At 43.9% G+C, this 17732-nt stretch overlaps 1 protein-coding gene across 1 annotated transcript in view; it reads right to left on the bottom strand.

Annotated features, from left to right (window-relative positions):
• The window catches only part of SRGN (serglycin), a 67586-nt gene extending 57197 nt beyond the window's left edge, over positions 1-10389 (bottom strand). The window contains exons 1-2 of the mRNA XM_086922396.1: positions 10231-10389; positions 9165-9309 (exon numbers count right to left, since the gene is read on the bottom strand). Of these exons, the coding sequence (XP_086778522.1) occupies positions 9165-9309; positions 10231-10318 (233 nt within the window). The 5' untranslated portion in view covers positions 10319-10389. The remainder of the gene's footprint in view (positions 1-9164; positions 9310-10230) is intronic.
• Between the last annotated feature and the right edge of the window lie 7343 nt (positions 10390-17732).

Raw genomic sequence — 17732 nt, forward strand, 5'->3', positions numbered from 1 at the left:
ATGCTCGATCGATTGAGCTGGCCAAATCAGGCAACAAGAAGGTGTGGGGGGGCACCTCTTGCTCAACCACCACCTGAGGAGGTGGTACTCTCTTCCTAGGAGGTGGTGGTGGTGGTGGGGATGCACCAGCTGAAGCTACAACACTTGCTATTGCTAAGTGATGAAAAAAGGTCTTCCTCTCACAAAGATGAAAGTCAGAGTGAGGAAACAAGGAGGGGTTTTCATCATTTGGGACAAAAAATAGTTCTCAACCAATGAAAAGTGTTATTTTTAGGTCACATGACCTAGCCTTACATCATTAGGAACCCAAAAGTGAAATGAACCAATGAAAAGTTTTATTAACAAGTCACATGACCTGTTATGCTTACGTTACGCGCTCCGCGCCGTGCCCCGGATCGCTTCCGGGAAGCTGCGCTTCACGCCTCGCGCACCGGAGCACTTCCGGGTGCGCTAACGCGGCGCGTCATATGACGCATTACGCGACACGTCGCGGTTACGCGACGCGTCACGATGTTGTTTTCTAACACGGCAGTTGCGCAAACAAAACGTTTATCGGCCGGGCATATGGAATACATACACATTCATACCATACAATCAGGGCATGTACGCACAGTCACACCATACAATTTTTCACGTTCCCAGTGATGGTCTGCACTACATACAATATCTCACAGCGCTTGTCTATGTCTTTCCTTACATGGAGCACGGTGCGGTCCATGTCCACTCCATTCTTCAGTGGGAACTCCGATGTAACCTGTAGCCTGTCGCTGTACCGCAAGAGTGGGTGCAATTCAGCCAGATGGCGGGTGAGACGCTGTAATAGCAAGAGCAGGCGCAATTCAGCTGGCCGAGCGAGGCCCTGTGCCGCAGGAGTGGGCGCAACTCAGGTGGCCGAGTGAAGCACTGGGGTGTAGCTGAGAAACCTCCACCTGGGGAGGTGGGGGAGGCTCGTTTGCGCCACCTCTCCCTTCCAGTGCACCCCACGTCGTCACCTGGCGCAGGTATATGTGATGGTTAGACCAGGGCACCGCAGGACGTGTCTTCAGGTCAAACGGATTGTGGGACAAGGTCCAGAATGGAAGAGTCACCAAAAGGCAACAAGTTCCGCCTGACCCCGGGAGCCGGCCGCCTATGTCGGGGGCGATCTCAGGCCACACCAGGGCAACAAGACTTGGGGAGGGGGCAGGAGCCAAGTGCCCCATCCGAGTCCGCGCCACCACACCGCCCCTCGGGGGCCTCCGTCAAGCGGCTCAGGGAGGCACCGCAGGCAGCGGTTCTTCAGATCGGTGCCTCTCACCGGCAAGGCTCCCCTCCGTCAGCAGCGATCGTTGGCGCTGTGGTTGCGGCCGGAGGCCCCGCCTAGTCAACGCCCCGGCCTCTCCATCTCGTAGGCCGCAGAGTAGTCGGGGAGAAATCCTGGGAACGGCGGCATGCATTTGGATCGATGTTGCAGCAGGCTGCCATGTAAATAGTTATTTAATAAAACGTTTTACCCTGTTACTTTGCTGGTGTGTTGTATATATTTATAATATTTGCATAGGGTTTGTCGTTTTGGGCAGGGTGGGCGGCGGAGCCGAGCTATCTTGCAGCCATCATGGCGTCAAAATCAGTTCTTCTCACTAGTTTCATATTTCTCATGAGGGGTTGTTCCTAATGTTTCTATTTTAGCGAGGTCAAAAAGAGATCCCATTAGTGGCCTACTGATTTTGCTTGATTCCTTTTGTTTTTTCTAACGATTTTTCACTATCTGCAAAGACTAAACAGAGTATTGCGACTCTGTGCTTGTTTGTAAATAGAGAATGAACCAAAGAGAACCAATTCCAAAACAGTAAATGCTTGGATAACAATCAATCAAATGGAGAGGGAAGCAGGCACGACGGATTGCAACGGGGGCAAAGGCCTGCGTTACCTACCCTTCACTATCTGCAAAGAGAGAATACTCCTAAAAGAAAAGAGGGGGGGGCAGCGTTCAAAGCACATCAGCGTGCATAGACACGAAAATGTTTTTACCTACCACGTACTTGACATTTTAAAGCTTTTGATATTTGCTATTAAAAAACCATCGAAATTCACTGAAAAAACCATAGGTTATAGACCATATATATTTAGGAATTAGCATTTACAAAACCTTGAAAATTCACTGAAAAAACCATGGGGTATAGACCATAAATAGGGGTCGATTAGGATCGCGGACGGACTTGCGTCTGTCCGCGACCCCAGAGCAGGAGGGAACCTCCGCATGGCATGCGGAGTTCCCTCCTGTGCAATTAGGATGTGACCGCCACCCTGGCGGACACATCCTCTATTTTTAACATTGCCGCGGGTGCAGCTTCAAGCTGCACCCGCGGCAATGTTAAAAATGCATGCATTGCATTTGCATGCAGAAAGAGGCAGGCACCGCGCGGTGCCTGCCGCTTTCTGCATGCAAATGTACCCCCCATGTGCACCCCCCACCCCCCCCTTCACCTATGGGGCCCGCAACGGGCCCCCGCAGTGAAGTTCCGTATGCTTTTCCGCGGTGGAAAACCTGCCGCGGAAAAGCATACTTTACTGGCCATCCTAATATGGTGGACGGTGTCTGGAAGACACCGTCACCATATTAGAGCTTTTCCGCCGCGGTTGTAATCCGACCGCGGCGGAAAAGCTGCGGACGGAAACCAGGACCCACCAGCCATCCTAATCTGGCGGTGGGTCTTTGGTCAGTCCGCTGCGGATTTTCCGCATCCTCGGGGCCGGCGGTGGCTTCCGCCGGCCCCGAGGATGCGGAAAATCCGCAATCATAATGACCCCCATAGTTAGGAATTAGCATTTACAAAACCTTATTTTACTCACACAAAACCATTGAAATTCCATATATAGTTAGTTGCACTAACTATATATCGCGCACCCGCAATCCACTGCTGATGATGTCACATATTACATCATTCATGACATGGTCAGTGACATCACTGAAAAAATTATCAACAGTAGAACAGTCAGCAATCTGTTGTACAGTAGATTAAATGTGGTGCGTGTCAGAATTGGTTCTAGTTCTACCCACATTGGAACTTTGAGGAGGAATACAAACATTGCGCTTCTGAGAAGCACATTCGGTACTTTTCTAGTCAAAGCATACATTATTGTCTTCAGCTGTTTCAAAAAAACGTTCTTGTGTAGAGAGCTAAGGCATCAAGCTGAGACAATCTCCAACCGCTTCTGCTGTATTGAAACCGAAGCTACTGCATCAGTGAATTCCACATTACATGTATAGTCTATATGACATAAACAATAGCTATTAGACATGAATGACTAAATTGTATAACAAAAATAAAGGTAGGATACGATTGCCACACTGTTCTAACCAGTTTCTAAACAAAGTTGTCTTTTTTCATTTTTATCGCCAGGTTGTGAGCAGAGGCTGAGTGTGAGTACATTTGTGTGAAAGGGCTTCATGGATAACAGGCAGGCAGAGAGATGTGTGCACAAAGAATAGACGTGGTTTGTAAATGGGTGTCGGGTTTAGGCTCATTTAGCAAGTAAATAACGTATTTGCATAGCTGTGATATCACTCAGAACCCTGAGGTAAAAAAAATCCCAATAGTTCATTTTTTACCAGCCAATAATTTTAGTTCCATATAGCCCCCCAAAATAATCTGCCCTTGCTTTCAATTGTTATGCAGGGGTAGAGGAGTAATGAGGCGTCCATACATAACATGGCCTTTCCTCCCTGACACAAATGTGAAAATAAATACCTTACCACCCTCAACCAACCTCACCCCTTTGTTGTCTTACTTCCCCCACCGGCAGCTGTGATTTCTGCTTTCAGTCAAAGCAGACAAGCATCTCTGCGCTGACAGGTACTCGGAGTAACCTGTCAGCCATACCCAAGAAGGCCATTATGACATAGCTACAGTGCGTAGTGAGTTGTGTTATCAACGCTTACATTAGTTTTTTAGCAGATTTAGAATCTGGTGCAAATGATATAGGCTTCCTACGGAAGCCATGCATAGCAAGTGCATTATATCCTGTTGCATTTGTAAACAATTAGGCCTTTAGTGTATGTCAATTAATCGTCTGTGGATATTATGAAAGTCTGTCTTGGATCTGGCCCTTCTAGGCAAATGGTGGACACCCCTTCATTACTGGTTCCTTTTCTCAGGGAGTCCAGGGAGCATCTTTCTAATCTGACTCTTTCTGTTAATTCATGAATAAATCAAGAGGGAGAAGGTATGCTTATTGTGGTGTTCTGTTTTGGGCTCAGATGTCATACTTCCTATTCTTCCAGTGCTAGGCAAAGACACCTTCCATGTATTCTGTGAATTACCCTACCTGCTCTCAGGTTCCCAGTGTTTTCAAAATTGACCTGCCTTAGAAGCATCCAACGACTCAACTTCTGAAAGAACAGGGCTGACTAATCGGGAATGTCAGCGGTGTCACCAGAGACAGGTTAGTGTTCCAGGTTGTTCCCCACTAGGAGGCAGAATTCTTATTTTGGGACTCTTCTCAATTTTTAAGCCGAATAGGCGATTGCAGCCTTTCTTTTGTGATCATTCACAGAACTTGAATCCTTTTCAGTGATTCCTATATGGGTATGCAGATTGCACTTCTAAGATGTTATGGGCTGCATGGGGAGCTACTAGGATTGAATGCAAAGGGTTACTGCCACTTGAAGGGATTTATTTTGTCAAATCTACAACCTTAAGGTGTTCCTGTCACCATGATATATATTGCTGGCTCTGAGAACATTGAAGTTGGATGCTTTTAGCCCTCGAAAGAGGTACCTTTCACTGGCATTTGTATAAGATATTGTTTTAGTAGCTAAGTGTTCAAAGAATGTTAGGCACAAGCGCGTGCGCCATCTTAGGGTGCTGGCAAAGGTTTTTATACAAAAACCATGTCAGGCACTTCTACCCAAGGTGTTGTTTTTCTTTTGATTGGGCAAGAAACAGCCTATCTGTATCAGGTCAAGCCAACCTTAAATTCAAGAGTGGATAGAGGCTGAGATGAAAGGTTGGAAATGGAATAAAAATGTTACTTGAGAACCCACAAAATGGGTGGCAAGATGGCGGCAGCAGAAGGGGAGTGGAGTCATGAGGGACAGCGCTATGAGGAGCAGAGTCATTGATAGTTAGACTGTGCGTTTTTCTCAAGTAAATGGCAACATGGAAAGGCTCTTCTGCTTTACCTAATTTGTCACAAAAATAATGCATTTCAATATGTCTTAGGGCCTGATTTAGAACTTGGCGGATGGCATACTCCATCACAAACACGACAGACAATTTCATTATATCCTATGATACTTGTAATATAGAGGACGGGATATCCGGCACGTTTTTGACGGAGCATCCCATCTGCCAAGATCTAAATCAGGCTCTGAAGGAGTCAAGGCGTTTGCTTCAAAGATCTACGTGTCAGTAAGTGCCAGCCTTTAATACTGGTTAGATAACTCTGGTAGTTAAAATCTTGAACAGTTGATGTGTCTGCTGCAGAGCAGTGAATTTAAGGTGTAGGTCATAAAGTTCTATTTTATGTATGTGTAACTTCCAGGTCAAAAGTTACAATGTTGGTAAAGTAGCCCAATTTGTTTTGCACCCATTGCAAACAGCTGTGTGTAATCTTCAAGGTATTAGTTCGAAGCTTTGCAGGCTTTACCTCAGTCTTTTGTTCAAACTGAATAAAGGGTTTCTGGTGAATGCTAATAAATACTTAGGGACTCATTATGATGTGGTTTGGACCGGTTGTGGTCCAAACCTCATCTACTGCTGCAGACCGAACGAAGCATTAGGACGCGTGCATTCGGAGGCAGCAGTCAAAGGGACTGACCAACGGCTTCGTTCAGAAGCTCCTCATAATCCCTCAATGGTGGTGTATACGCTGTTGGGATTATGATGCTCGTTTCTAACAACCTTTCCATGTCGGCCTTTCTGACATGGAAAGGCTGTCGGAAAGTGTCTTTTTGGGCCTCCAGCAGGGATCCTTTCTCCCCTGTTCATCCGCATGGGGCCCTGCATGAGGTGCCTCCCTCAGGGTGCAGAGATGTTTAAAAAGTTCCATTTTTCAGTGGGATCTTGTGCTGCAGGCATTTTTGGCCCGAAGCATAATCTCCCATTGAAAAATTAAAGTTTGGGACCACACTATGTGCAGTGGCATCCTAATTGTGGGGTCCGAACTGCCGACCTGAGGTTGGTCAGTTCCCAATCCGCATCAATGTCAGATGGAGGCTACTCCGACCGACATTGTAATTAGGGCCTTAATTTCCTTGAGTGTCTGCTGTATCTATCAGCAAGGTGTGAGGTACTAACTAGCCAGATCTCTCAGAAATGTTTGTGTGGCGCTGGTCTCACACACACACTTCATGCAGGGCTCCGTTTCTGGTTTTCTGGCAGCCTGAGCACCTTGTTCAAAATTCAAACATGTCTGGTGAAACATTTGAGGGCAGCTCAAGCATTTGGCACCATAGTGCCAGCAGCCATTACCTACATCAACATGATTATATCGCAAATGTAAGGCTTCATTTATGATGTATACATTTTTTCACAGGTAGCACGAGGCTCTGAAAAGTGCGTGGCCTGAGGTATTCAATCCGAACCCACCCCATTTTGAGATGGTTCTGGTACCAGTGGTGTTCAGGAGGACCTCTGACTGGTCCTAGCCAGGTCACAACTCTAACAAAATAAATGACTGATGCCCTTGAAATGAGAGAATTGTCACTGGCACTGCTGCCTTTGTTGAGGTATCGGCACATTGCACTGAGACATAGTAGGGACAATTCTGTGTGACTGATCTGGAACTCAGTTTTGGCTGTGAAATAGCTGCTGCACTCTGGCTGTACCAGTGCCAGCACTTACAAGGTTACTTAGTGTAAAGAAGGCTATTAGTAAGTAATTAGGGCATAAGCCAGCTTGTTTGAGGGGACACATCTTGATACAAATGAAAGGGCTGTGTTGAGAGCAACATTCGACATTAAGTAGCAGCAGCCAAGTTATGGAATTCATTACCCTCAAAGGTAAGAACCGCAGAAAAATATCATATCTTTAGAAAACTACTCTAGAGTTAGCTCTTTCCTACATGACCACCACACTCAAACACAAATGTGCAGCATATGCCTGTGCATGTAAACATGTATAATCTGATTATTTGTACGTATTTACATGTGTGCATTTCTTTGTACAGTTATGTATACTACTTATGGCTTAAAATGTGTAGATATTATTTTGGCTTGCTTAACAAAGGCATATATTACTTATGATTAAATTAAATATTTCTATTTAAATATATATACAATATGTTATGCTTAACATGTATATAGGTCATTGTATAGCACTCATATACTTATTTGATAACATGCTGATGGGTCTCTGTTTATTTTATCTATCGCAATATATAAGCATGATAAAAGCAAATTAATATTTAAACAATATATAAAAATGTACAAATAAATGAGCTTGTACATACAGCAACGCTGGAAAGTCTGAATTTCTAACTATCTATCCATACTTGCACATCTGGAACTTTATACAATACAATTTTATATCTCTATTATTATTTTCCTTATGCATGTATACCCTTTCTATGTAGTTATGTACCTATATATTTATTACTTTACTCCTACTGTAGAAAGAAAGGGGAAAAACATTCAACTCCCTCTAATGGACTACTTTCTGTCTCATCCTATACCTCTTTCAATATATCCTCTACCTCCACTCGCTGATCCATTCCAAAACTCATTCTCCTACTATGATCTCCCAAAGACCCTTTCTAGACTCTTCCCTCCTCAATCCTTCCTCGACTCACCCCAAACCTCATTTTACTACTATGATCTCCCTAATAACCCTTTCTAGGCTCTTCTCTCCTTTATCCCTCCTTGACTCACCCCAAATCTCATTTTACTACTATGATCTCCCTAATAACCCTTTCTAGGCTCTTCTCTCCTTTATCCCTCCTTGACTCACCCCAAACCTCATTTTACTACTATGATCTCCCTAATAACCTTTTCTAGGCTCTTCTCTCCTTTATCCCTCCTTGACTCACCCCAAACCTCATTTTACTACTATGATCTCCCTAATAACCCTTTCTAGGCTCTTCTCTCCTTATTCCCTCCTTGACTCACCCCAAACCTCATTTTACTACTATGATCTCCCTAATAACCTTTTCTAGGCTCTTCTCTCCTTTATCCCTCCTTGACTCACCCCAAACCTCATTTTACTACTATGATCTCCCTAATACCCCTTTCAAGGCTCTTCTCTCCTTTATCCCTCCTTGACTCACCCCAAACCTCATTTTACTACTATGATCTCCCTAATAACCTCTTCTAGGCTCTTCTCTCCTTTATCCCTCCTTCACTCACCCCAAACCTCATTTTACTACTATGATCTCCCTAATAACCCTTTCTAGACTCTTCTCTCCTCTATCCTTCCTTTGACTCATCCCAAACCTTGTCTAATATGTTCTTCCAAATAACAATATCTAGACTATTCCCTCCTTTATACTATTAAATCAAACTAACAGACTTACGTGTCCACCGCTCAAATCAACAATTTATATTTCCTTATACTAATCCACCACTAATCCTTTGGGTTACAGAGTACTGTTGTACTCGTCGGGGGTAGTAAGCGCTATATAAATACAATTACAAATATGGCCTCCTGTAACCAAAGTTAGGGGTTTAATGAAAAATGTATTATGTACTGTGTGTAATGTAGGATCATTTCAGGGTGTAACCTCTTGGGTTTTTAATACTGTTTTTTATGAATTAATGTTTTATTGTAATGTTATGTGGAATTCTTCGGAATTCCAAATCATAATAAAATAAAACTAAAAAACTAAAGAACTAAAAAACTAAACTAAATACTATCACAAATATGGCCTCCTGTAACCGTTTCATAGCCCGAGCTGCCGCTAGTCAAGTTTCTCAAAGATGTAGTTCAAATACGTTCAGGTGGTGCTCCATTATTAAGTTTCAGAAGGCAAATGTGTATATTTTCATAATGCCTAAACCCTAACACAGTTGAGATACTTATTAAATATCTCGAAATAAAATGACCCATATATTCACATTCTTATCGCCTTTATGTAAGCATGTCCGAAATGTTTGAGTATGAGATAGACTTCTGTGCAGTGTGACAGCAGTGTCACCGCAAGGTGCATAACATGCTATGCTGTGAACTGAGCATTATTCCACTTACATCACTGGGACGATCTTACGAGGGAGAAAACTATTGGCTTCTTGAGTGATTTCAAACTCCGGTCCCTGTTCTTCAATGCAGTTCGCTGAAGCGCGGTCTGGTTTGCATCGCACCCACTTGTATCTCGCCTTGTCCACTGGAGCACCTGACCAAAAAATATAGGTGCATGTTAATCTGCAGCAAATGTATACACTTGGGGGCTGATTTACAAGCCTCTTGCGCCACATTTGAGTCACTTTTCCCATGTTAAAAATGACGCAAAAGTGAAGCAAGGGCCTTGTTGTTTAGAACAATTAACAAAACTACTCCTTAGTCACAAAATGCTGCTTTTGTTAGGAGAAAGTTGAAGGGCCATGAAGACAGGCACTTCGTCTCGCGCTCACACATCCCCTCCTCGGAAGTACCTAGTTCGGAAACCGATATGTGTCATCATGATTCAACACTTCCTGTCCAACTGCCTCAAACTGCTGTTTTGTAAATTCTCAGAAAACATGAAAGTTAAATCTGAATATTCATTGTATCCGCACAGCATACTTAGGAAGAAAATATAGAAGTGTGGGATGAATATAAAAAACATTTGGTGGTTGTCAGTGCTTGAGGTTTTATTCCAATGCGTTTGAGATTGCCACAAGTATTTTAGTGGAGTGGAAAGCTGATGAAGCTCACCGAGAGTGCAGACGCTGCACCGTTAAATCAAGTACTTTTAATTTTCTTTCTAGATTTTGAAGTAAAATAAACGAAAGTATCTGAAACTGCTGCGAACACTTCCGCTTTCAGCATTATGCCTCCTCATGACTGCGCAGCCAGTGAAATTAGTCCTCGCAGCACATCTGAAGAAGTGCAATCTACAGAATAACGAACCAATCATTATAAAAAGTTAACTCGGTTTAAAATAGCTATGTGATATCAACTTCGACCTATGTCTAATGTTAATTCAGATTTTTAAAAAATACAAAAACGCCCGGTTGTCTTTAAAGTACCTTTGCAAGGACTGAAGTTCTGAAAGAATCTAATGTCACATATTTCCGGGAAAAAAACATAAACATGATATAAAGTATGATATTACCTTGCGCCAAGTTTCCAATGAGGAGGCTCGCGGACAGTATGAAGATTCTTATGTTCAGTTTGGAGAGGGATGCTGTATTGCGCTGCATTTTTCCTCACAATAGCAGTACTCTGTCCACTACTTTCAATTAGAAAAAAATAACGAGAACCGAGGGCGTCTTTAGCAAATGTTTCCACATTGCCCTAACCCAACCCACTCACTGACTGCGTCACTGTTTCCTGCAGAAACGAGTACTGCTTGCCCTGCGAAACACAAGTTAACATAATAATGGATGGTAATAAGTAGCTTGCCAAAATTGGCATCTTCTTGTACGAGTGTCTATGAGTGCATACTGCTTAATAAGCACTGTTATCTCAGACTAGGCACCCTGCATAAAAACTAACATGCGAGGCAGTTCGTGTGAGTGTCGGCAAAAACTGCATTCTCCTTCATTGACTTCGAAAACATACTTTAGAAGTACATAACTGGTGTAACCCCGAGAAATAGCTCTTGACTGGTGCTTTAACATAGAAGGTTAAGGTTGGAGTCTTCGGGGAAGTTATTTGAGCATGACGCGAGTAGGACAAAGGGAATCCTCTCCAGGCACCAGGTGTGGCCATCCAACAGACGATGCTGACCTTGGAGTAGGTCCAGCGAAGGGAAAAGATTGGATGATGAGCATGGCAGGCCTGATGGTGCATGTTCTTTCTATAAAAAAGGTAGATTTCTTGATTGTCTGTGGAGCACTGCCATTTTCAAAATGTCCTACAGCTTTTGGAAATGTCGAGCTTCCTGTAAAAATGTTTTTACATTTTGAACATCTTCCACAGCTTTTCAATATCTGACTTAATAATTCTGCAAGTGAGAACGTCTGCAAAGTGTTCATAACGGAAGGGGGAGTGACCAGTGCCAAGAACGCAGACCCGAAGCGCTGCTCTCAACGTAGATGAGCATCCATGCAGGTCCTACCTGAGGTACTCGTTTATTAGGTCTCGCCTGCGACAGCGCTCTCACTTGCAAGAGATATTGTATACAACAAGACAACCAGCCCATTCGTTGACTTCATTGTCACTCCTATTTGCTGCCTTCTAACTGACGCGCACACGCTGGCTTCACTTCCTCTTCTTTCTGCTCAAATCTGTTTATTACATTTTCAAAAACATTACAACACTTTTGCAGTTGAGAAAACAATCTATAGGCATTGGCATAGCAGTAGCAACAGATCGAGCAAGGTATGCAAGTAATACATTGAAACAGTTCATAACCCCCTGGCAGGGGGGATGCCTATGGCTTGCTTTATGTGCTCCTGGTGGAGAGGCCAGGAGAGCTAAAGAACAGGACAGGACGTGCTGCTCTCGTGTCTGTGCTTGCCTAGTTGAAGAATGGAACTGGTAAACAAACTGGGACGGGGAGGGAGGGAATAAGCGGGGCATCAGGGAAGGTCAGGGGGTCTCTAGCCAGTCTGCCTTGGTCCCTTGGGAGTGGAGCCGCAAGAGGAAAGGGATGCTGATCGCAGTGTAATTTCACACTACTAGACCCCAACGGGGGTAAGGAGGAACTCCCCCTTATCCTGATGTGTCAAACATGTGAAGAGTGTGTAATCTGGGGGTTTGGAAGCAAAAGTCTTCTAAGCATGACGTGTAGTCAATAAGAGGTCCAGAGGTCCAGAGGTCCAGAGGTGCTAGAACATTTTATCTGTGAGGAACAATTTCTGAATAATCTGCTGTTTAACAATGGTGTGCCAAAGTTATGTGAACCAAGATGCTGCTGAGGGGTCCAGGGGAACCTCCAGGCTCAAGCTATAAGCTGTTTGGCCACGCCCATCATATGACGTGTGAGAGACCAGTCCGTGTGAGTCATTGCGGCCAGCAGCTGAAATAGAACAGCCCAGGGTGCCCTTGATTTGACTCAGGATCTCCTTCCAAAAGTTGGTAAGAGAAGGGCATGCCCACCATATGTGGCGATAGTCCCCCTTCTACGCTCCACATTGCCAACATGCGGCACAGGCTGTAGGGAATATGGAGCGGAGAGGGGCTGGGGTGTAGTGCCATTGGAGCATTATCTTATAGGCAGCCTCTTGCTGACAAATGCTTCTGTGTGTACACTCGGGATGTCTTTACAGAGCAGCTCCCACTGTTTCTTAGTGATATCAAGAGTGTTGTCTGGGGCCCATTTCCAGTTATATGAATGGCAGGGGAGGAGGCGGGATTGTTGTAGAACCTTGATTTCCTTAGACACCTGCCTGCAGTGCCCTCTAAGCTGCGAACCAGCTGCTCAAAGAGGGTAAGGGTGGCAGCTTTTGCATAGAGGGGTAGAGGGCCCAGTGCCTGGAGCTGAAAGTATGGTTGACGAGTAGTTTTAGGGAGATGAAACTATTTCTTACATTGGTCAGAAGGCTTGACAAGCGGGCCCTGAAATAGGTCCTGTAGAAGTCTGCATTCACCCTGGACCAAATCTGGGAAGGAATCCCGGGGAGGGCGGAAGAGAAGCCAGGGGTCTGCGCAATTGGAGTATTTGGGGATGGGACAGTAGTTAGACCTCTTCCGATGGCTAATTTGTCCCATATCTTCAGTACTGTGCATGTCGGGGTTGCATTATGTTGCTTTGGAAGCCAGGCGAGGCCCCAAATTGGCCAACAGGTGCCTGCTCAGTCAATGTCCACCGGTTCTTCTTGCTCTTTTGAACCACTCACTTAAAGATGCAGTGCAGATGGGCGGCCCAATAGTAATCCTGGAGCATGGGACAGGGGAGCCCTTCCCGGTTTCTTGGTAGCAAAAGGAGCGCAAACATGGGGGAATCTCCTTTGGAAATGAAAGTGTGAAGGTCCTCCTACAGTCACCTGATGTCGTCAGTGGGGATGGGAGTATGCAATGACTGGAATAGATATGGAAACAGTGGAGGACATCCATTTTTGCCACATTGATGTGGCCTAAAAATTACATGTGGAGCGCTCTCTAGTGCCAGAGCTCTTCAAGTATCGTCTTACGGTTGCGTGGTCAATCAACCTGCTTCCAAGTGGCTAGGGAGTTCGTGATTGGAAGGCATAAGTATTGAATAGAGTGAGAGAACCACTGGAAGGGGGTGAGTGCCTGTAGGTGGTGGGGATGGCCAGGAACTTGTTAAAGATCCAACATGTCAATCTCCTCAAGCCCCACTGTGAGAGGCTCGAAGTCACCATGCTCTTGGTGACGGATGTTGAAATTAAGGAGAAGAGAGAACCTCTCCCCAACCTCCTGTTTTCTAAGGAGCAGGTAGGTCAGGGGAAGGCATCAACTTCTACCCTACCCTGACCCGAGTACAGCAGAGGGACTCTCACCACTTAATGGGGCAGCTTTCCTCCCTGTTCTCACTGATCCCTGGGCTCACCCATCTGTGTCAAAATTGGAGCGCCACTGCACTTCAGATCCAGGCACACAGCTGATATCATGAGTGTCACACATATTTTAAATGACTTTTTCCTTTTCTTTTCTAATTTCTCCACTAATAAATCAATGTACTCCATGACTTTAATTTCATTCCTTTTTATTGTAGTTGTTCTTTCCACACGTGATTAGCTTGCGTTTTTACCACTTCTAATGCCACTGATATGCCACTCTAATGATTCAGAAAAAGGGGGTGGTGATGAACAGAGTGTCTGAATTAAGCAGACCACTCTTACCCAGTCCAAAGATCAGGGCTTGATCCATCACCCTTTTTTAGCTCACTGCACCATCCCAGCTCAGAACTTGGCTATATGCAAATTAGTCTGACCCTGGCCCAGTGTATCATGGGAACAGGGCAGACCAAACTACCAAGCCAATTCTTACACTGGGAAGGAAACAAGCTACCGGGTACCGGTTTCTGGCATTTCAGCCGTCTTCGGCCCGGCTTGCTTGAATCCTGATGGTGCAATGAGCTAGGGACTCACATCTGAGTATACCCTTCCACGCTTATGGTGGACAAAAATGATTCAGAAAAAGGGGGTGGTGATATGCCACTCTAGGCCTTTTTTCAGGCAGCAAAAAACATAAAACATCCTCAAATGTAAGTGAGCCTTTTACCCAATGCATTTCGGGCTGTACACAGCCCTTCCTCAGGGGTTCACTACAAAATAAGAAAACGTTGCTGTTAACATTTTTGCTTCAAATTGCTACGCTCGGCACTTTCCATTTTAAAGCCAAAGAACCATACTATGTTTAAGATCAACCCATGTGTATAGCGCATTCCCTCTAAAACCCGGAGCTGAAGTGCTACGTAATTAAACTGTAAGGATTCCTCTGACCAACTCCCTTTCCCGTGTTTTTACCCTTCCATAACCTTACATGACATGCCCAATCTTTCACCCCTATACTGCTATCACCTCCTCCCACTGTTACCTCCCTGGATTTGCAACCACTCTATCTCGTACCTTCGCAGCTTGATTCCATTTTTTTGCTCTAAACCACGTTTCCCTCTTAATGACGGCGTTTTGGGGATGTCATGCAAGCTAATCACGTGTGGAAAGAACAGCGATAATAAAAAGGAATGAAATTAAAGTCATGGAGTACATGGATTTCTTATTGGAGAAATTGGAAAAGAAAAGGAAAAAGTCATTTAAAATATGTGTGACAATCACAATATCAGCTGTGCGCCTGGATCTGGAGTGCTGGGGCACTCCAATTTTGATGTTGCTTACTCTGACGTGGAAAAAAAAGGTCAGATCACATAACCCAAGGAGCACGCAAACAGCTTGAAGTTGAAAAAGAAGAAGCATAACATTCTATAAAAGGTGTGCACGGCAATTCTTGATAGTTCTCACCCATCTGTGTACACATGACACTGTTGCGGGGGACAGTATGCCTGTGAAGAATAAGATCTGCAGTATATCTGACAAGATGAGGGCCAGCATCAAGGAGGAAGTGTTGAAGATGCTGTTGTGTGTCGATTTAGATATCGTATATAGATTTGTCGATTTATGCCCTTATATAGGTACAATTCACATTGCCCTTATTTAGGCATAGAAATCCAGCCCTTATTAAGGCATGGCCCATGCTAACCAAATGCAGGCATGGTCAACTACATCGATCCACTTCGTCACAACGAGTTCTTGGAAAATCAGACTCTTAAGCCTTTAGGACTTCCTCTTGCCTTGATACTTGATTTCTCTAAGAACTCATTTATTATGGATGAACATCTATTCCCTAGGAGTTCATTAATGATGTTTTTAGGCCTGACTTGTACGTCAATACTGGCATTCCTAAACACCTTCAAGGTATAAATATATCTTAACTTGCTATGGCAAGGCATGGTGCGGTTCGGCTACCTTCTTGCACGACGCCGCTTGCCACAGCAAGTCAAGTCCCCAACTGATGCACTGACCACACGCTGTCATCCTCCTCGCTGAGAATCCAGCTCCAGTGTTTCTGACTCCCCTTGCGGGGTGTTAGAGATCGAGTCCTAAGAAAGAGATACCAACCTCTCTCATTCTAAGGTATGGAGCTGATTAGAACCTACGGAAACTTTTGGCAACTCTTGGCAAAACTAAACTTAAGCTAAACTAGACTACAGCTGAACAGCACCTACTTCTTTCCTTGTACTACACTTAGGTTAGGTACACTGAGGTAGGATTATTTTAGAAGCACCAGTTGAGTATTTTAGCCTGTGTTATTTATGTTTGTATTTTTATGAATATATGTCATAACTACAAGCCATGCTATTGCAGTATTATTTTATCTTACTGCTAATGCTGTACGTATTATACTTAGCATTCTGTATTACGATTGTAGCAGTTCATATCTCTTGCATGAGAAATAAGACTGTACAGTAACCCCTTTTATTGAAACGCTGTCTCTCTATTTCTATGCAACTCTGTAGAAACGAGCATGCATGATTGACTGAGTGAAACTGTAATCTGTTTCCACGACACTGAAGATATTGTTTCGATTCTAAGGCAAACAAAGTTGTCATGTTTATGCTGTTGTCAGAGACTAATCCCTTCTTGTTCATTCAAGAAGTTTCTAGTGACCTCTGAGTTAGCTGGCAAGCACAATTAATTAAGTTTAATGTACTCGATAGATACATACTGACCTCAGTCCTATGTCAAATCTATAGGATATATTATTCCAATGCGCAGAACCTATCAGGAATATAGGAACTACACTACATGGCGCCCAACGGTTTGGTAAGGCACTAATTTAATGCTAGATACTGAAGTAACTCAGTCGTGCTTTTCTCAGAGACCCCCTACTCATAATACTCCATAAGAATTCTGGAGTGGGTAGGGATAAAATCCACCATAGCTGAGTAGGACGAAAATCCTATGTATTAGCTGTTTGGTTTGTTCAACGTTGAAGGATACAGTGTTCCAAAATATTGTGCACCTTATCTCTGTTCCCTTGAAACTTGCTCTGCAACTTTCATTAAACAAGTACCGAAGACGCCGTTAACAATGGAGCTGCTGCAGACGAAGTCGCAGAAGCTTTAAATCATAGAGGTTTTATTGAAACCGATGAGAATGCTATAATCATTCCTATTAATTTAAGGAGAGCCATCACTTTAAAACTTATAAAACATGGTCTAACGCCAAGAGGTGGTAGAGAAGTTTTTGTAATAGAGGCACATGAATCTCACCAGACAGAGGTATTCTACTCATGGATAGTATTCCCTGAATCAAATCCAATATCACATTTGTTTCACTTCTACAATGAAGATGATCCACCGGAGGAATATATTACTTTCGAGGATATTGAAATTCCACTCACATGCCAGGAGCATGAGCTCTGGTTTAAAGGCACCCTAAAACATTTAAATCATATTACCAGGCTCGGTACACTAGGTAGACCAGGAGCAACATGGCTGGTTTTAGAGGTTACACACCTCATCCTAAAATCGAAGACATGACAGATGTAGAATTACTTGCTCAACTCAAGGAGTTAATTAAGATCTACAGACAACTGGTCCAATATGGCATGAGGACTCTTACAGTCCAACCAACATTAGTTATTCCACAACAAACCTCTCACCAGGAGAATACACAAAAAATCACTCCACAGACTTTACACGAAGTCATGGGTAAATTGCCCGCAAAACGTGAACAAATTCCGTTCTGGATAGCAGAGAAAATTACTCAAATCGAATAGGTATTTCCTAATACCATCCCTTATGAGAAACATAGAATTCTAACAATCTGTTTACCAATGGGAACCACACCACATCTGGCAGACTGCACCACTTGGGGCATAGTCTTTGCTGCTATCTACACTAAAACACATGGTGTTCCGTCTATGGCGGTGATACCTGATGTCCTGAAACAGATTCAAAACAAATACGGGGCAGAGCCTGCTCTGAATTTAGATATGAAATTACTGAACATTTTTCTTCAGGTCTCATCAATAATATGATCTAATATTAAAGGAGAAGCAGCATCAGTGGCAATCCGCCATAGATTAAGGGAATTTGTTGTAACAGAACAACCACAAGAACTAGTCAGAATAATTGATTGAAAAATCCTATGAATAATCAGGCAGTGGTAGGTTGGATGGGAAACCAGTTAAACCACAACTGTC

This window comes from Lissotriton vulgaris, chromosome 5 (genome assembly GCF_964263255.1).
Source record: "Lissotriton vulgaris chromosome 5, aLisVul1.2, whole genome shotgun sequence".
Lineage (NCBI taxonomy): Eukaryota > Metazoa > Chordata > Amphibia > Caudata > Salamandridae > Lissotriton > Lissotriton vulgaris.